The 20,971-nt window shown below is 43.7% G+C and overlaps 1 protein-coding gene across 1 annotated transcript in view; it reads right to left on the bottom strand.

The window, feature by feature from the left end:
- Positions 1-2,662: 2,662 nt before the first annotated feature.
- The window catches only part of Nup133 (nucleoporin 133), a 53,446-nt gene continuing 35,137 nt past the window's right edge, over positions 2,663-20,971 (bottom strand). Inside the window, exons 18-26 of the mRNA XM_036188525.1 lie at positions 20,452-20,703; positions 19,570-19,703; positions 16,358-16,516; positions 14,217-14,352; positions 11,421-11,539; positions 9,965-10,045; positions 7,732-7,796; positions 6,360-6,448; positions 2,663-3,483 (exon numbers count right to left, since the gene is read on the bottom strand). Coding sequence (XP_036044418.1) covers positions 3,347-3,483; positions 6,360-6,448; positions 7,732-7,796; positions 9,965-10,045; positions 11,421-11,539; positions 14,217-14,352; positions 16,358-16,516; positions 19,570-19,703; positions 20,452-20,703 — 1,172 coding nt within the window. The 3' untranslated portion in view covers positions 2,663-3,346. The remainder of the gene's footprint in view (positions 3,484-6,359; positions 6,449-7,731; positions 7,797-9,964; positions 10,046-11,420; positions 11,540-14,216; positions 14,353-16,357; positions 16,517-19,569; positions 19,704-20,451; positions 20,704-20,971) is intronic.

Genomic DNA, 20,971 nt, shown 5'->3' with positions numbered 1-20,971 from the left:
TCACTTTTCGGATGGCTTAAGCGTTCCCAAAATAGCTGTTCACATTTGGAGTGGAACTCAGCAGCTGGGACAGGTGCAGATCCTCTGCTGAGGCTCTGAGCTGAGCATGCTCCTCCAGACTCCCACCCAGCTCGTCTGAAACTGTGAGCTGCACAGCCTAAGAGGGCCATTATTAGCTCTGTGGCTTTGTCTTTACCCTACGCTGGGACAACAGAACTACAAGAAAGAAACAAGCAGCAAACGCACAGTATGCACAACTTTGGGGAATCATTTATTTGGGCCGTGAGCGTAGGGAGAAATGTGCTGATGCCCTCCCTTGACATCAGAGGGGCTGGAAGTACTGCCCCAGATTGCAGCAAGCCTGCTCACTGTGACTCTTGCTTATCCCACTACAAAGTTTTCTCAGCTCAGCATGACATTCAGCACATCCAAAGTCGACCTTGAACAAGTGTCTTCGAACTCCAGGAAACCTCCTGCACCACACCCGGCACAGCAGCAGCAAGCAGGTGAGCAGGGCAGATGCACTCTCTAACCTCAGCTGCACTGTCTTTTCCTTCCCTGACAAGGTCTCTTTCTCTGGAATCCTGGCTAGACTTGAACTCATCATCTTCCTGCTGGCTTCCCAAATGCCTGTGGGTAGAGCTGGTATGTTCACACTTCTTTTCTTTCTACTTTGCCCCTTCACTTCTCACACCCTATTCGTCCTCACACTACCCAGAGGCAAACAGGGCAGTGAGCAGGTTAACGTGTGACAGGTAGCAGCACAGGCCAGCTCTACCCTTCTAGCCCTGTGGCAGCTCTGGAACCACAGAGCCCAAGGGAGGCGCACATGTGGAGCTCAGAGGACAGCTCTGAGGAGCTGGTTCTCTCCTGCCATCATCAGGTAGATGCTGGGGACTGAATTCAGGCTGCCAGGCTTGCTGAGCTTGCCCACTGAACCGTACACTGGCCCCAGAAATGGACTCCTATGGAGCAAAACACCCCTTGTTTTAATTAAGGCCATGGTACATCTGTACATGGACCTGCCATCCTAGCAGGCGAGGAAAAAGGCTTTGACTGAGAACAGTCAAGGTGTGCCAAGTACTCACCATACCTCATATAAAACAAAAGATGGTCCAATACCGTCCGGGGCCCATTTCAAAATAGGAACCCAAGGCTTCCAGGTTAAACAGTTACTTGTGTATATTTTCTCCACATGCCTTAAGAAAATGTTCTAGCCAGGGATAGTGTTGCATACTTGTAGTCCTAGAACTTGGGAGGCCGAGGCAGAAGGACTGAGAGTTTGAGGCAAGTCAGAGCTGCATACTGAGACCTTATCTTAAAAAGTTTGTTTATTTATTATATATAATACATACATATACATGTGTATGCTGTAAAGGATATATACACATATCCATATTGTATGACATATACATATAGTGTATAGACACATACAATAGATATGCATATACATACATACACATACATATACTTTTCAGTACATATTGCATGAATGTGTAGGTTCTTGTCATTTTTGAGATGGAGTCTCACTATATAGCAGTGGCTGGCTTGGAGCTCTCTATGTACACTAGGATGGTCTCAAATTCAGATCCACCTAGCTCTGCCTCCCAAGTGCTAGGATTAAAGACCTGTGCCACTATGTCATATGTGGACTTTTTATACATGAATATATAGTCATTCTGAGGACAGAATGGGAGTGGGTGGGGAAGGCTGTAGTGGAACTGTAATTAGCCTGGAAATACTCAAGAATATGGGACCATGAAAGCCTAAGATGCCATGAATCTGTCTTGAAGATTTCTGGCCTTTCTCACAGCATCCAGTCAAGAGGATGAAACAATGAAATCTCTGCCTCTATGCCCCACACAGGCTGCCTGGGCCCCTTCCTGGGGTTTATAGAACAACATCTATGGGCAGACTGGCCTCAGCATTACAGTGTTTGTGAAGGGCCAACTGTGGTGAAACTAGGAACCACCATGAAACCACTGACCCAGGCTCACTGAGTCAACACTGCATTACAGTCAATGTAAGTACCACGTTTGGTAGCAGTGACAATTGACTGACAGCCCAGAAAGCCACACAAAACATCTTACTCACTAAAACCTTTCATTAAGATTCATCCATTATTGATGCATGTGGTGAACTTTAATCCCAGGACTTAGGAGGCAGGTGATCTGTGTGAGTCTGAGGCCAGCCTGGTCTACGATAGTGAACTGTGAATTCCAGATCATCCAGAGCTTCATAATGAGATCTCTAAAATGTTTTGTTGTTTGTTTGTTTTAATCAGTGCAGAAAGTGAGCAACATTTCCAGTGAGTTACCAGCTGTCAACTCTCATGAGTTAAGACCCACTGTTTTGTTTTCTCAGTCATATAGTAACTCAGTAAAACCTGACATTCATTTTGCTAGGTAGGTACTTCCTTCTGGCTCTGACCTAGAGATATTAGTATCCCAGAGACTTCTCAGTGTACCACACCCAGAGTCACAGTGACTCCAGAGACTGATTAGGGCAATCTTTTTTTGTTTTTGTTTTGTAGCTTTGCCCCTGTCCTGGAACTCATTCTGTAGATCAGGCTGGCCTTGAACTCACAGAGATCCACCTGGCTCTGCCTCCCAAGTGCTGGGATTAAAGGCGTGCGCCACCACCGCCCAGCTAGGATAATCTTGAAAAATATGGTTTTCCTTATTTTTTTGAAATTAAAATATAATTGAATTGTTTCCCCCTTCCCATGTCCCCTCCAACACCTCACATTATTCCCTGCTCCACTGCTCTTAAATTCATGGCCTCTTTTAATTGTTGACCTAAATATACAAACACAACCTGCTCAGTTCATAGACTATTACTTGTACATCTATTATTTGAGGGCTGGTATTAGTTAACCGATTAGAAGTAAGGGAGGCAATGTTTTGTTTCTTAAGAGAAGATCTTGCTTTGTTGGCCAGAGTGGCTTTGAACTCAGTATCTTCCTGTCTCAGACTCTAGTGCTGGGATTATAGGTGCAGGTCAAACTTGACTCAACCTTACACTCCTCAAGACAGGCATAGTTGCACAAGGGGGCAGTGCCAGAGAGAACTGCATGCCTCACTGGACCAAGGGAGGCTGGAGAAAGGGCAGTAACACAAACAATGGTGACTTCATGTGGAAAGTGAGAAGAAAATATGCTACAACTGAAAGAAAATTAGGATTATGCCCACTTCATATTATAGCTCCCAAATAAAGCATGAAAAAACCCGGCTGCCACAGATGAAACTATATAAACTTCAAGTTGATTAAAACCTAGTTTTTTCAGCCTCAAATTTTTTATAAGCAAATATTTATACAAATTTTAGAACAACCATTTCTACAAATGTCACATCTGTCCTTGGACATAATACTCATAATTTGCTTTTAGAACAAACTCAAAGTAAGGGTTGGACTTCAGGCTTCCCAGCTGCTCTGCTTGAAGTAGGTCCTTCACCTCTGGCAAGTATTCGCTGAGCTGGATGCCTGCAAGCAAGAGACACGGTCACGTATGATTTCAGAGACTCCCCAGTGGAGGAGAGGCTGGTGGTAGTCACTGGGCTAACAGGCCCCACACTGGAGCCTCCTTCCAATCACAGTGTCCTCCCTCTGACAACAGCCTCTTCAGAGCCACCTGCAGGCCCTCACTGGTCAAAGCAGCCACTCCAGGTGAGGTCTGTAGTAGAGTCTGCAATTTTCATTTCCTACCATTTAAGAGACGCCTTTAATCCCAGCACTCAGCACTGGGGAGACAGAGGCAGGCAGATCTGAGTTTGAGAACAGTCTGGTATACAAAGCGAGTTCTAGTTCCAGGACAGTAGGCGTTATATATAGAAAAACTGTCTCAAAAAGCCAAAAGACATTCCTTCAATGTAGAAGTTTTCAACTAATAGTCATTTCTGTGTTGTCCTATTTGGGGTATAATGTAGTAGAAATACTGTCACAGAGCTGGCCACGATACTGTAAAGGTGTCACAGTTTAACCTGGGTGCACCCTTCCAGCACTTAGGATGCTGAGGGAGGAGGGTCCCTTGAACCTGAAAGCCCAAGTCCAGTCTGGGCAGCACAGCAAGACTCTGTCCCAAAGAAATGAAATCACACATACTGCAGCATTTCAAGTCAAGTCAGAAACTAGGACAGTGGGATCAGGAAAGCCAGGAAGCACCAATCAATGGACTATTGAGCCACAGCAATTACAACAGAGCATGTAACCCCATTTGACAAAGAAAATGGGACAAAACTTTTGCATGAATAAGAGCATATAATCTGTTATATTACGACCAGGTTCTCTAGTTTTAAGGAAGATACCCTTGAGAGGAGTCTCTTGTCCAGTAAAAATATTCTTGAAGCATTCAGCACCATCTTTTTCTATTTGTTATAATGATTAGTTGAATAATTCTGCAACATCAAAAAACAAAGGTCTACTGAGCAACTATGTGCCAGGTAGGGGCAGGCATGTTTTATGTAGATTAAATGATATATCTTGCATGTGAATGCCACACCAGTGAATACCATTCTTATTCATTCTGCAGGATCACTGGACTTAGGATACATGTCATTGTATGTTCCTCAAATATAGCATCTCTAAATTTGAAAGGATCTGCCAGAGGTAGGTTAGCTGGTCTGTACAATATCTGGACCTGGCATCCTGTGTTTTGATCTAACAGATTTGTGTTTGTTTTTTTTTCAAAACAGGGTTTCTCTGTGTAGTCCTGGCTGTCCTGGAATTTGCTCTGAAGACCAGGCTGGGTCTCAACTCAAGAGATCCACCTGCCTCTGCCTCTTGAGCGCTGGGATTAAAGGCGTGCACCACCACCAAGTATTCTGAACTAATAATTCTTAAGAATCAGACTTGTTTCTGTGTATGAACTATACTGTCCCTTGTGCCTTTTCCAACATTCTTCATATCTTAAGCTCCCAGGATATGGAAGGCAGAAGTCTCTTTTTGAGATAAGATTCATCTTTCCTAAAGAAGTCCAATATTTGAGCCCTTTTTAGCAAATGGAATTTTTTTGCTGTTGTTTTGGTTTTGTGAGACAGGGTTTCTGTGTAACAGTCCGAGCTGTCTGGAACTCACTTTGTAGAGCAGCTTACCTCAAACTCAGAAATCTGCCTGCCTCTGCTTCCTGAATGCTGGGATTAAAGGTGTGAGCCACAAATGGTATTTCTCTCATAGAACATAGGCATAAAACATATGGTTACTTTGATTTCTAAACTGAATGTTAGTCGTAATGTCTAAAATGGATGTGTATATATCTTGCAATTTCACTTTTAAAAAGATTTTATATGTGAGTATTTTGCTTGCATGTCTGTGTGTGCACATGTGTCCTGTGTCCTCAGAGGCCAGGTGTCCTATACCCTAGAAATGGAATTACGGATAGTTGTGAGCCACCATCTGGGTGCTTGGAATCAAAAACTCAGCTCCTCTTAGAAGATCAGCAAGTGCTCTTAACTGTTTTTGCCATCTCTCCAATCCCAATTTTTAATTTAATACATTTTCTTTAAAAATATTTATGTTTATTTATTTTGTTGTTTTATGTGTTTTGCTGGCAAGTATGGATGTACATATACCACATGTGTGCCTGCTGCCTGCAAAGGTCCCTGGGACTAGAGTTACAGACAGTTCTAAGTCACTATGTGGGTGCTGGAACTGAACAGATGTTCTTAACTGATGAACCAACTCTCCAGGCCTATCACACACTCTCTCAGTGTGTGTGTATGTGTGAAGGTCAGATGACAGCTTTGGGGAGTTGATTGCTCCTTTCACCATATGGTCCTGGTGACTGAATTCAGGACCTCAGGCTTGGTCTAAGTGTCTTCACCTGCTGAGATGCTCAGCAGCCTTTGTTTTTATTTCATGGAAATGTGTTTGTGCCATGTGTGTGCAGGTGACCATGGAGGCAAGAGAGGGTTCTGTTTACTACGGAACTGGAATTACAGGCAGTTGTGAGTGAGCTTCCTGACAGGGGACTTGTGCTGTTACAACCAGAGTCTGTGTCCTCCAGTGCGGAGAGTGGAAAAGCAGCTTCCCTGAGAACAAGCTTCATCCTGTATGTGATCTTGTTCCATCGGACCCTCTGTTCCATGTCACGGTGGCAATACCCAATTCCCATGGCACGTATCCAAAATCAAGACCAACATTTCATTTCTTTCTTTCTTCTTTTTGTTTTTTTATTTTTGTTTTTCAAGACAGGGCTTCTCTGTGTGACTGCCCTGGCTGTCCTGGAACTCACTTTGTAGACCAGGCTGGCTTTGAACTCACAGAGATCATCCTGCCTCTGCTTCCCAAGTGCTGGGATTAAAGGCGTGCGCCACCATTTCTGGCTGTAACATTTAATTTCTAACAGTTAATAAACGACTTACCATCTTTTATAAGTTTCTGCAAAATCTTTACAAATACACTGTCTTTAGACACTTCAATCGGATCATCTTTGCCGTCTGAACTGGACCAGCTGGAAAAGAGAATGATGAGGGAAACTGAGTCATCGTGGCAGCTGAGACAGACGGTTTTGTTTGCTACTGTGGCTTTCTCCTGATGGCCGTGGGAGAGTCAAGTTCTGTGATCCTGCTTCAAGTTATCAAAATAATGGACTCTAAGTGTGGGACACATCGAATCTGTTTTGGCTTAACTACACCGGCAGCAGATGCCATCACAACCACCACATCACACAAGTTTAAAAAGGCTTTTTGGGGGATGGGGTGGGTGGGGCACAGCATTCTGCTATGTAGTGGAGGCTGGCCCTAAGCTCTTGATCCTCGTGCTCACCTCTCAGGTGCTAGAATCACAGGTGTGTATCATCATACCCAGTGTGAGGCATCTTTCTGAAGAAAATGCTTCAAGTAACAAATCTAGTTAGCATCCTAAAATGCTGTCTGTCTGTCTGTCTTGGCGCGAATGCGCCACAACAAGGCGAAGAAGAGCGGCTTTCTCTCCAGTGCACATGAACACACAGCGTTGCTTTCTGGGGCTAAAGGCATGCAAGCCTCAGGCAAACTCAGATCAGAAGCTCGGGCAAAGGCTGGCAAGGCAGCTCAGTGGGTAAACATACTTGCCATGCCAGTCTGATGCCCCGAGTTTGATACCTGGTAAAGGTAGGTGGAAGGAGAGAACTCATTCCAGAAAGTTATTCTCTAACCTCTACATGTGTGCTGTGGCCTGTGAGTGCGCGCGCGTGCGCACGCGCGCGCGCACACACACACACACACACACACACACACACACACACACACACACACACACGTTTTAAAAAAATTTAAACCAGGACAGGGAGTTCTCATCAAAATTAATTATACCCATACTGTGGCTCCTAATTGTCTGTAATTCTAATTTGGGGGGGATGAACACCTTCTGACCTCTGTGGGTACTAAGCATGCACGTGTTGCACAGACACACACTCAGCAAAACACTCATAAACTAATTAAAAAAAAAAAATGAGCCGAGTGGTGGCGGCACACACCTTTAATCCCAGCACTCTGGAGGCAGAGGCAGGTGGATCTCTGTGAGTTTGAGGCCAGCCTGGTCTACAGAGTGAGTTCCAGAGCAGCTAGGACAGTCAGGGCTACACAGAGCTTCAAAAAACAAAACAAAACAAGGATAAGATTACCAATGAAACTACTACTATGCTCAGAGCATGCCGAAACACCCAGAAGCACACCAGCCCATCTTGTGCACCAAGTTCCAGTTCTGGTGGGAGCGGTCCCAGCCTGTGGACCTGGCACCCAAGCCAGGACTTACTCATCTCTCTGCAGTGCTCTGCACAGGATCTCCAGCTTCAGCTCATCGGTGCTCACGTCTTCCTCCTTCACAGCAAAACAGAACAACCCGATTAAAACTAGGCTTTAAGAGTAAAACGTATATTTAAAATTTAATTATATTAACCCATAGTTAACACTGTTGTTCTACATTAATTCATAACCACCACCACCACCACCAATGTCTATAAAATTTTTTATGTATATGAATATTTTGCTTGTATGTATGTTAAGTGCACTGCATGTGTGCAGGATGCCCAAGGAGGCCAGAAAAAGAGCACAGAATCTTCTGGAACCGGAGTTACAGATGGTTGTGAGCTGCCGTGTGGGTCCTAGGAACACACCTGGGTTCTCTGCAAAAGCAGCAAGTATTCTTAACTACTGAGACACCTCTCCCAGCCCCCTTTCCTCTCTTTCTTTAAAGTGCTAGTGTTGCTGATATCTGTTCATCAGGAACTCTGAGGTTAAGATTCTTAAAGGAGGAAAATCCTAGTGAGTAAAGTGTTTGCCTTGCAAATATGAGGATCTGACCCTGGAACTTAGGTAAAAACGTTGGGTGTGGTGGTGCACACTTGGAATCCCAGCAGTGGGGAGAGAGAGAAAGGAGGATCCCTGATTCTAACTGGCCAGTGTAATCTAACTGATGAGCTCCAGGCCAACAAATGACCTTGTCCCAAAGGATGTGGATGGTGCTCCTGAGGATGATACTCAAAGTTGTCCTCTGACCACCATACTCAAGTGCACAGAAGTACACATGCACATATAAACATGAATGCACAGAGGACAAAAAAACCAAATGGTTGTTTAGCCAGGTATGGTGGCACATACCTGTGAGCTCAGCAGTTGGGAGGTGGGAGGCTGAAGTAAGGATTGCTGGCATACCAATATCCTGCCACAATTCCCCCACCCACTTCAAACCCCAAAACAGGCCAAAGGAATGGCACAGCAATTAACAGCACTTTCTTATAGAAGAGCTGGATTTGGTTTCTGGCATCCAGATGGCAAGTCACAACTGTCTGTAAATTCAGTTTCAGGGAGTCTGACGTGGTCTTCTGGCCTCTGCAGGCATTGCACACACATGGTATACTTAAATGCATGCAGGCAAACATTCATACACACACACACACACACACACACACACACACACACACACACACACAATCCCTCAACAAAAAAAAGGTGTGAAAAAAGTTAACATTACGACTCTAAAGCCTACCTAACAACTTCTGATCACACAGCCAAACAGCAGAAGCACAGATCTACTGCACTTGCATTATGACCTTTGAAGTGGAAAGGCAGCTTCCATTAGGTGGCTATGGAAGAATACCTCAAGACTTCGAAAAGTTCCATTATAAAAAATTTCAAGGACCAGTGCTCAGCAGGTATGGGCACTTGTCACAAAGCCAAATGACCTGAATATGCTCCTGGGAACCCACCTGTTAAGGAGGAGAAAACTGATTCTGGCAAGTTGTCCTCCATACACAAACATATAGATACCCATCTCCAATTTTTTTCCCCCTTGCACAGAAAAAGCCAAGTGGAAACTAAGAGGATTCTCTAGAACTGGTGTTTCCTGTCAGCTCTTCTAACAGTCTGGATGGCTCTCTTCCAAGAGCCACAGGTGTTAATATTCTGACCTGCCCTTGAAATCTCACCCCTTTGGTACCGCCTGCGTCCTGACATAAAAGCCCACTTCTAAGGAATAACTCTCCCCCTCCTGCTTTTCCTCCCACAGGGCACGCATCCCCCCCTCCTTCTCTCTCTTTCCTATCTTTCTCTTCATCTCTATTATAATAAACTCTCCAAGTGGATGCAGTGTCTGGATTGTGAATTACATTGCATGCATCTGCTTGCTCAGCTCAACGCTGCATCCGTCCAGCATGCCAGCATGTTTCCCTGCATGCTCAGGACACCCTTGGTGCTGCCACGTAATAAATAACAGGGAAGTAACCTTAGGCTCTTAACCAAAATTAAATCTTTTCATGAGAACATTTTATGATTGACCAAAAAAAGTTCTTTTCCTCCTTTTCTTTTCTTTGTTTTGTTTTGTTTTGTTTTTTTGAGACAAGGTTTCTCTGTGTAGCCCTGGTTGTCCTGGAACTTCCTCTGTAGACCAGGCTGGCCTTGAACTCACAGAGATCTGCCTGCCTCTGCCTCCTGAGTGCTAGGATTAAAGGCATGGGCCACTATGCCCCCGAGACAAAGTGATTTCTTACCTCATCAATATATTCCAACAAATCCAAGGCTTTCTTGAAATCATACTCATTGGCTCTTCTGTTCTCCTCACAGATGTATAGCTGCAACAAGTCCCCAGGTAGACAATTACCCAAGAAAGTTCATAAAGGAAACAAGTCATTGATTTCTTTCATATAATCTGCACATATTTCTGTAGCCGAGAACAATGTCACATTTGGGAGCTATATTCTGGCTACAGCAAATTGTCTGACAATGCATATTCTAAACCAGAAATTAATTTCTATAATGGGACATACGTTCTTTTTTAAAACACCAGAAAATGTATATTCTGAGATTAAGAAGATTATACAAGCTTTTCACCAGGCTTTCATGTATAATCTTTGACATAAATTCTTGTTCTTGGGCTCACAGGGGACTCAGTGCATGGCTTTTGGAATGCTACTTGTTCAAATGGCTTTAAAAACCACAACCTAGCATACAGCTGGGCTTAGTGGTGAGTACCTGCCTAGCATATGAGGCCCTGGGTTCCAACGTTCAACACTGTAAAAGAAGTAAACCAACACTTCCTGTGTGATCAAGTCTCCCTGATGAGTTAGATGCTAGATAACTGTACATGTTCCCCAAAATCCTGCCATTTTTTAATCAATATGAATTTTTCCTATCTTTCTCTGCTAACAGCTATATGTAATAGGACAAATTTCATTTTTAAGAACAGCATATAATCCTTTATCAATATAAGAAATCTTTTATAAATAACCTATCTCTCCTAGTTTTCATCTCCACACAGGATTAAACCTAATACTTTGCAAAATCCCTTTATCTCTACCTTTGAAACTGGAGAGTAGCATTTAAATGGGTGATGTGTCTGAACAAGGCTGGCACCACACTTTCCGTCTTAGTGACACATAAAATACTGGTTCTTACAGCCCACATTTTAGATCTCTCAGGTAAATGCTCTCAGGAGAGAGCACCATTCAGAAGCTCAGTGTCCACAGCGGCCTACACTCAAGACTCTGACTGCTTGCCTTCCTTTAACTACAATTAGAGAACACTCGTGAAATGCCTGAGAGGAGGAGGAAGACAGTATGCACACAACACCAGATGCTCATCTGATGCAACCTAGATGTTCTGGTCTTGCCTTGGATTATTTGGTTGCCAGGAAACAGGTGAAGGCGGTACCTGAAGCCTGTGCATTTTGCTAAGAGTCAACACAGTATCATTCTAGGGGATAGTTACCGCACAGCACACACTCCTATTCTGAGAAAGCAAACTACCATGATTCCTACGAGTCCCCCATGAATGAGCACCTGCAGAGCCAGGGGAAATGCATCCCACTAATTCTGTCTGCTCCTAATAGCTTTTCTTGGGGAAAGGTCTCTGGCAGGTGGAAAGAGGGAAAAGATCCTGCTGGAGGCTCCACAGTATGGCTTGTTGAGTGTGGAAACAGGACAAGGCCGTGACATATACAACACTTACACTGATGAGCTGTGGTGCAGTCAACACAGGCATCGCACTAAGACTCAGCTGTCTCTCGGTCAGAAGCTGCTCTGGCAGGGTCTCCTGGTGTAGCAGGAAGCGCTCTTGCTCAGCCATTGCTGGTGATAACAACAGACAATGAGATCTTCATTTCTGCTATCATCAATCAAATGCAAATTAAAAACCAAACAACTCTAAAGGCAATTCATTGCTACCCTAGAGTCTCCAGATGTTATGTCTTTGTTTATTCTTCACTGCTAACAACGTATTTACTGTTTGATCCAAGGGCTATACATGAGCGCAGAAGCAGAAAGCGGCTGCGGAGAGAAAGCTCCTTAGGTACTTCTGGTACTGCAGGCCCACTTTAGAGCATCTCAGTGGAAGAGCATGGCAGTATCATTCAGAAACCACAATCTATCAGAAGAAAAACAAAACCTGAGTTTTTTTCTATGTGCACTCATGTATTAATGGATAAGAACACCCCAGTGGATGAAGTTCCAGGCTTTTACATGTTACAGATTCTCTGCCCCATGCACTGGGCTGCTGGAGAAGAGAGGATGGACTGCTGTCTGTCCGCCCCAGCCATCACAATAGACAAAAGCACAGCATTTCTACTCACACAGCAGCAGTGTTCCACAAATTGCCAGCAAGCAAAACACAACCAAAATCATAGTAGTTACTTCAGGAGGTGGAACCTCCAAACCAACACAACCCCCACCCCTTTCCCCATAATTTAAAATTTCCCACAGGAATTACTCTGTAGTGGATAGCCATCCCAGCATTGGCCTGGAAGTTCCAACCCCCATTGAGGCTTCAGTAATGGTCATGTCCACAAGGGAGGGCGGAGGAGGAAGCGGAAGACTGAGGATCGAGAGGAGGTCGCTCTCGCTTGGTTCCAGGACCCTGGACACTCGAGGTAGACCGAGCAGAGTTCTCCAGAGAACACCGCCGGACTGCACTATACCTTTGCCAGACCCTGCAACCTACCCCTTCATTTGTAAACCCCACAAAATAAACCTCCCTTTTAACTATGTGGAGTGGCCTTAATAATTTCACCAATATTACTCATAGAACCAAATTTTATTTATTTAATTTTGAGACCTAGATCTGCCATCTTCTACATCTTGAGTGCTAGGATTAGGGCGTGCACAACCACACCTAGCTCTTCCAACTCCTCAATGAGACAGGTCTCACAGAGCCAGGCCTTCAGTTTACTATGCAGCCAAGAGTGGCTTTAAAAGTCCAGTTCTTCTGCTTCAGCCTCCAAGGTGCAGTGCTCACAGGTGTCGGCACCATGCCTGGTTTTCCTTGTCTACCTAGCCCTTTGCTATTTCAGGGATGCTGCAGGCATCACAACATTTAAACGCTAAGTACTTCAGGATCTTCAGTATGTATTTCTAAGCAAAAGGACACACCTTTAATCCTAGCATTTGGGAGGCAGAGGCAGGTGAATCTCGAGTTTGAGGGCAGCCTGGTCTACAGAGTGAGTTCCTGGACAGCCAGGGTAACACAGAGAAGCCCTGCCTGGAAAACAAACAAACCTGCTGTGAGATAGATATCTTTCTGTGTGCTGTGAGCATGTGTGGCTCCACTGGCTCCCACTGGCTAATAAATAAAGCTGTTCTGGCCTATGGCAAGAAAGCTTACAGCCAGGCTGAAAATGCAAGCAGAGATAGAGAGGGAAGAAGGGCAGATAGATGCAGGAGAGATGCCAGCCACTGCCAAAGGAGCAACAAGATGTCAGCAGACTGGTAATGCTATGGCCACGTGGCAACATACATATTAATAGGAATGGTTAATTTAAGATGAAAGAGCTAGCAAGAAGCTGAAACCATAGGCCATACAGTTTGCAATTAATATTATAAGTAGGACCAGTGGGTGGGAGAGATTCATCTGGACTGCTGGGCAAGGCAGGATCAGAGAAATTTACAGCTACATAACAGAATAAGGACATCTAATCACAAGCAGTATTACTAAGCCTACAGAAGTTAAGAACCTTATGGTAATATTATCTAATATTAAATATGCTCATTCACAGCATTCAGGAGACTGAAGTGGGAGGGCTATAAATTCAAGGCCAACCTGGGCTTCATGGTGAGACCTTATTTCAAGAAAAAAATTAGTTCAAATTTTCCTAGTTGTTCCTAAAATATTCATCAGTTGTTTGGTTGAAGGATGGCCAAAGATCCAATCAAAGGTGTTAATTTGGTGACCATGTGCCATGGCTCCTTTCATCTAAATCAGTTTGTCTTTTTGTCTTCACATTACTATGAAGAGTCCAAGCTAACCAAGTGTACAATGCCGTATTCCCTTGTGATGAGATGCAGGTGCAGGCTAAGCCCTGGCAAACGGATACGTGTGATGAGATACATGACCATGTCACAGCATACTTTCAGAAGTATGAAACATGGGCTTGTCTTATCTGAGAGACACTGAAACACAGGATTATCTTTTCCTCAAGCCCTCAACTCAATGGTTTAGCTTTTGTATGTGTGTAAAAGCCAGAGGTTGACACTGGGTGTCTTCTGCAATTGCTGTGTCTTCTTTTTTTAGATAGGGTCTCTTAAAAAAATTGGAGCTCTCTCATTTGGCTAGACTGGTTGGCCAGCAAGCCCCAGAGACCCTTGTTTCCTACTCAGCAGAATAACAATGGTACTGACGATTCCAAGTACACGTTTGAACGATGAAGATGGACGTGGAGTAAAACATGCAGCAGCATTCCTACTGAAACGGAATGCCTACAGGGGGTCACAGTGCAACTGACTCGTGTGCCTTCTCATCCTGATTCCTTCTTACCTTCAATTTTCTCTTGCAGCGTGTCCTCTGAAAGGTCTGAAGCTAATGCAGCCAGTTTACTCAAGCCAAGGAGGGTTTTTTTCTTTGCAAAGTAACGAGTTTCTGTGTTTGCCAAACCGAGCAGTGTCATGTGAGCCTCCAATAAACAAAACAAGAAAATCACAAGAGGCTCTTGGAAGAGCTCAGCAAATACCAAACCCATTTCTTCTCAAAGAGGTCTGAAAGAAGACATGCTGGTAGGCAGTGAACCTACCTGGGACCAGTGCCAAAGCACTAAGCAATACATGTTGAACTCTTTAGTGAACACTGGCAAGCACTGGAAAGGGAGAATTAAAAAATACCCACTCCCTAACAACTGTGCATTCACTCAGCACTCCGTCACTAGCACAACTTTAACCTGCACCGTTTTTACTCATAATCTGAGTTTTGCATATATTGTCTTCCTGTTTTGCACATGCACATATATGTGTGTGTATATATATATATGCAGGACAGCAATGTTTGGTGTCTTTATCAGTTGCTCTCTGATTTCTCTTATGAGGCAGGATCTCTCACTGAACGTGGAGCTCATAAACTAGGTAAGGCTGGCTGTCCAGTGAGCTCCAGGGATCTGCCTATCTCTGTCTTTCCAGTAGATTATATGTGTGCACTGCAGGTCAGGCTTGTCACATGGGTTCTCAGGAGCCTAACTCAGGTCCTTACATTTATGTAGCAAGCACTTTACTGACTGAATCACCTTCCTAGATCCCATGATTTGAATTTTCATTACAAGTCATTAACAAGAAAAGACCAGTGACTTTTATATAAAATTAATAAAATGTCTGTAATGTTAAAAATTGTAATAGACCAGATACAGTGACCTACATTTGAAGTATTAGAAGTAAGATAATGCCATTGCAGTGACTTATAGGAGGTTTGCTAATGAGATTTTTGACAACTTGACACAAACCTAGATGTATCTGGGAAGAAGGGATCTCAATGAGTGATTATTACCTTTCTCAGACTGGCCTGTGCACATGTCTGCTGGGATATTTTCTCTATTGCTAATTGATGTAGGAGGGCTCATTATGGGCAGTACTATGCTGGCCAGATGGGCTTAGGCTGTATAAACAAGGTAGATGAATGGGAGCCTGAAGAGAAGCCACTAAACAACTTTCCTCTATGGTTCCTGCCTCTGCTTCTGTTTGGGTTTCTGTCTCAACTTCCTTCAGTGCTCACTGTGAGTTTGGGATGTGTAAGCCAAATAAACCCTTCCTTCCCTAAGCTGTTCTTGGTCACAGTGTTTATCACTGCATCAGAAAGTAAATTTGGACAGGAAGTACATGTGTTAATAATCCATTAGTAGCTTGGTTTTTTTTTGTTGTTGTTTTTTTTGTTTTGTTTTTCGAGACAGGGTTTCTCTGTGTAGCTTTGTGCCTTTCCTGGAACTCACTTGGTAGCCCAGGCTGGCCTGGAACTCACAGAGATCCAACTGGCTCTGCCTCCGAGTGCTGGGATTAAAGGCGTGTGCCACCACCGCCCGGCTAATAGCTTGTTTTAAATAAATTAAAAAACAAAAAACAAAAAACAAAAAAATCCCACAACAACTGTATGTTGACACATCTTAACTATATCTATATATTCATAAAATGCAAAATGGAGTTTAAATATATACATACAAAAGAAAGGTTAAGGCTAACTAACATATCTATAGCGTACGAACTTACATTTGAGAGTCTGAGATGGCTCATCAGATAAACACAATTGGCACCTAGCCTCACCATCTGAGTTTAATCCCTAGAATCTATGGGAAAGAACTAACTTCCTCAAGTTGTCTTCTGACCTTAAACCCATCCCCACCCAGTGCTCATGCATATGCATACACATACAAAATGATGCAAAAGAATTTTAAGTCAGATATGGTGGCATTTATTTTTAATCCCATCATTCAGAAGGTAGAAACAAGTAGATCTCTGTGACTGGTCTATATAGTGAGCGCCAGGCCAGCTAGAGCTACAAAGTGAGGCCCTGTCTCCAGTGAGAAAAGAAAAAGTCCAGGCTGCATGGTAATAAACAACACTTTAATTACTAAGACTCAGATTAATTAAAAATACTGAAACTGCACAACCAGCTGCTTCTTATATCCAAACTGTCTTTCTTACCTTTTCTAGTTCTTGACTATTAATTTCATGTAACCAGCTGAGATGCTCATGGGCTTGCAAAAAATTTGCCAACTGTCCATGTTGAGAAATGGGCTGAGATAATAGTTTGCCCCGCTTTCCTTTTTCCAGGTACCAACGAAAGAGAAAGTCTGAAAAATTCTACAAAGAATACAATAAGAATGTATCAAGTTAGTAAGGCAGCTTTAAAATATAAAACACTAAGTCCCTTTCAAAGACCTCCTAGTAGAAATCTTCACATTTGTATTTTACAATTGTTTACTTGTGTATGTGCATGTGTGTGCCCTTGTGCACATGGATGTGCCACAGTGCACATGCGGAGGTCAGAGGACAACTTGAGGAATGTCTGTTCTCTCTACCATGGAGGTTCTGGAGCTCTAACTCCATCAGGCTTGGCACGAAGCCACCTTGCAGTTCCCCAAATAGAATCTTTTAGCAAGTAATTCCTATATTCTAAGAATACCTGTGCTGGGGCTGGAGCGGTGGCTCAGCATTTAAATCACTGGTTGCTCTTACAGAAGAACCAGGTCCAATTTCCAGCACCCACACATAGCTCACAATTCTAATTGTGACCCAACACCCTCTTCTGGCTTCCTTTAGCACTGGGCATGCATGTGGTATATAGACATACATGTAGGCAAAACATCCACATACATTTGATTAAAAAGCAAAGCAAAGCAAAACAAAACAAAACATGTGTTCCATACAGTTAGTGTCTATCCTACATGGACAATGCATTCTTAATTCTGAATTCAGCCATCTCTCTTGACAAACCTCTGACTGGGTCAGCAGGGAACCTAAGAAGCAATGGTATGAGGCCTAGAAAGATAATTAAGCAGTGAAAAGCACTGTTGCTCTTGCAGAGGACCACATGATGGCTCACAACCAGCAATAACTACAGTTCCGGGGGATCTGATGTCCTCTTCTGAGCTCCTCAGGCATACATATTTGCATGCAGGCAAAACACTCATAAACATAAAGAAATTAATCTAAAAAGCAAGAAGGAAAGGAAGAAAAAAAGGAAAAAAATCCCCCTGGTAGACTGGCACACATTGGCCTTCATGAGAGCCGACTGCCGAATGCTGCTTTTGGAACTTAATTACATTAAAACCTGTTTTCAGCTGGGCATAGTGGCTTTACTCCAGCACTTCAGAGGGAATGGCAGGCTTAGTCTACAAAAGGAATCTCAGGCCAGTCAGGAAAAACATCCTATCTTGGAAAACAAAACAAAACAAAACGTGTTTTCCTCAGGCACACTGGTCATACCTCAAGCCATTGACAGCCACTTACAAACAGTGGCTCCCTTTTTGGATAACACAAATATCTCAGTCATCACATGGAATTCTATCAACAGCACCAAGAAGTGACATCCTAGAATGTCACCTTAAGGTGAAGTTCCATACAGATAACCAAATGAGCAAGTTGCCAAAATGCAATTCAGAGAAGCCCAAATGTCATGTGGTCTGGTGGTCCCCATAAGGCATGCACCGGGTGTTGGGATGCTGGGAAGAATGACTGGAAAGCAGCAGTAAACAGTCCTTTGGTCTCCAAGTTTAGGGACTCTGCAGTTATGAGGAGACTTGCCCAGGACAAAAAGGGCATCTCTTTCTAGTCTCATGGCTTTTCAAATACATCTAAAACTCAACTAAAATATTACATGATGAAGCAGAAAAGCCTCATTGGCAATGTAAAAAGCAGGCAGCTGAAGCCAATTGGAGAATGACCAGGCCGTGACGTCGTAACAGGACTCCAAAGTAATTACTAAACACATTAAAGAAAAAGGACAAAAAGCAAGCGGTGGTGGCACATGACTTTAATCTCAACACTTCGGAGATAAAAGCAGGCAGATCTCTGAGTTCAAGGCCAGCCTGGTCTATAGAGCAAGTTCCAGGACAGCCAAGGCTATACAAAGAAACCCTGTCTCAAAAAAAAAAAAAAAAAAAAAAAAGAAAGGAAGGAAGAAAGAAAAAGAAAAAAGTGGAAAGAAAGAAAGAAAAAGCGGAAAACAATAGAAAATGTTAACAGACAAGAATCCATAAAAAGAATTTTAAAAAGCCATGACCTTCAAAAGCATTTGGCACTACACTAAGACACATATTGCACTATGCCTAACACATAGGCCCTGTCATACAAACTCGGTAATGACAATGTCAACACAAATACAACTGTAGACTACTCAACACCATGGCGTGCTCGAGACCATGTGCTCAGCAGAGTCGTCTGCAGTGGTGTTCCGGAGTTTAACAAAATTCCTCTGCTAGTAGACTAACTAATACTTCACTCCAAGGTGAACTCACGGGGTAAACTGGCTAAATAAGGGCAGTCTAAATCACCCTGCAGCATCGAAACAGGTACTTTGTCTAAGAACAGGAAGCTGCCTCACAGCTGCTGACAGCAGAGCCTTGAGGAACACCTTGGGCTCTCTACAGGCAAGCTCTCGCTTGTGAGGACACCTGCTTCAAGCCTCAGTCATGCTCCTGCTCCTAAGAGGTCTTACACTTTAGGGAGAGAATAGAATTGAAAGTTAGCCAGACCTGCTAGCTGGTGCCTATAACTCTAGCACTTGGGAGGTTGAGCTAGAATCTTGAGTTCCAGGCCAGCCTGGTCTACAGAGTGAGATTATGTCTTAAAAACAAAACAAACCCCCAAAAGTAAAAGTTTAACATTTCTCAAAGGCCAGGAAACTTCTCAGTGTCTATGTGGTAGTTTGAATGAGATGTCCTCTACATTTGGACATTTGGACAGTTGGTGCACAGTCAGTGCACTGTTTGGGTAGGTCTAGGAGGTATGGCCTTGCTGAAGGAACTATGTCACTGGGGGTGGGCTTTGAGAATTTAAAGATTCATACATTTCTATTCTCTCTGCTTGTGGTTCAAGATGTGAGACCCCAGCTTTCTATGGCCATACATTTGCTCTACCATCACAGACTATAACTCTCTGAAACCTTGAACTCAAACAAACTCTTCTACACATTGCCTTGGCAATGGTGTTTTATCAAAGCAACAGAAAATTAATGAATATAATCTATTTACATAAGGAAGTGTCTGCTCGAAAGACAATGTAATGTGCAAATCTGCCATCTTCCCATCTAAATCATTCTTTACCTCAAAACCAAAACAGCATTCTGGAAAGGGAAAGCCTCAGACAGTGTGGTATGTTTATAAGCCCCCTAACACACACACCAGTGTGGTTACCTGGTCAGCAAATTGGGTCATGTAGCGCTGGAGTCGGGCCTGGTTGTCTGTCTGCTCACACATCTGTACCAGGATATCAAAGTCACAGTACTTCTCTGCCAGAGAAGCTGCCCATGGATACTGGCCTAGTGTGACTTCAGGAGAAAGAACAAATGTTATGATATAAACTATGCCCACTTCTGATCCATCTGAACTTTCTGAAGAGGGAAATACAGCCCTGGATCCATCATTACCTCCCCAGGTGAGACTTCCATCACTCACTAGAACAAACCTTCCTGACTCTGGATATGAAAGAAAATTGCTTTCTGTTCAACAGCCACATTGTGCCACCTGTGCCCTTCACCAACTACTACTAGGTTCTGTTCTAGAACCAGTTACTCATGGGAAGGCCTGAGGGGCTGAGTTTGTTTGTTTTGACTAGGCCTCTCAGTCCTGGGAAACGCCACCAAGCTCAGCATGCTGAACTCAATGACTAAGAGCATCTCCACAGCTTAACTTACTGTTTTTGTTTTTTGTTTTGTTTTTTTCCAGTCAATTGAACCTCCTATGGTATTTGTACCAGAATAGTAATTTTAAAAAGTTGGATGTCGGCCAGGCGGTGGTGGCGCATGCCTTTAATCCCAGCACTCGGGAGGCAGAGGCAGGCAGCGGATCTTTGTGAGTTCGAGGCCAGCCTGGTCTACTGAGCGAGATCCAGAGAAACCCTGCCTCAAAAAACCAAAAAAAAAAAAAGTTGGATGTCATGAACACAGAAAGCTATGCAAGCATGCCTGGCTTTGTCTTTGTTCACAGGTAGATGAACTCTGCATGGCCTGCACTGGGTGAGTTCCCCAACCTCCGTCTGTCTTGCAGCCCACAGCCATTTCTAATCCCGACACTCACGAAGGGGAGAGAGGAGCTCCGATCTCTTCTGCAAGTACTCTACTTCCAGACTGCTGTATCTTTCTTGGTCACTGGATTTCTCTAGAGACTTCAGCTGGGAAACGTAACTGTCCAGAAAGCAGTCAATCAGTGCCACAAGCTGCTCCATCACAATGCTCCGGAGGTTGCTATCAGCTTGAGGGTACACCATCTGCAGGATGATCCCATGCTGGCGCATGATTGCTGTGCGGATACCGGACGGACCACTCGTAGCTGCAAAGTCCACAAAGTAACTTCCTAAGAAAGGGTTCCATGAGGGAAAGGGAAAAGACCAACTGCCTAAAAAATCAGGTTACCTCACTGCTCTGGGAAAACAAAACAGTATTCAGGTGATGCCTGTTCATGCCCTGGTTGAACCCCATCTTTCTTCTCAGTGGAGATTTCCTTATCGCAGGTCCATGTGATTCCTCTTCCTACTCAATTCTTTTAATGCTATTCTACTTACTCTGTGATATGAACATAACACAGAGCCTATTCCTCC

The sequence above is a fragment of the Onychomys torridus genome, chromosome 5 (genome assembly GCF_903995425.1).
Source record: "Onychomys torridus chromosome 5, mOncTor1.1, whole genome shotgun sequence".
Lineage (NCBI taxonomy): Eukaryota > Metazoa > Chordata > Mammalia > Rodentia > Cricetidae > Onychomys > Onychomys torridus.
Note: the sequence above shows the minus strand (reverse complement) of the source record. Positions and strands in the feature narration are given on the sequence as shown.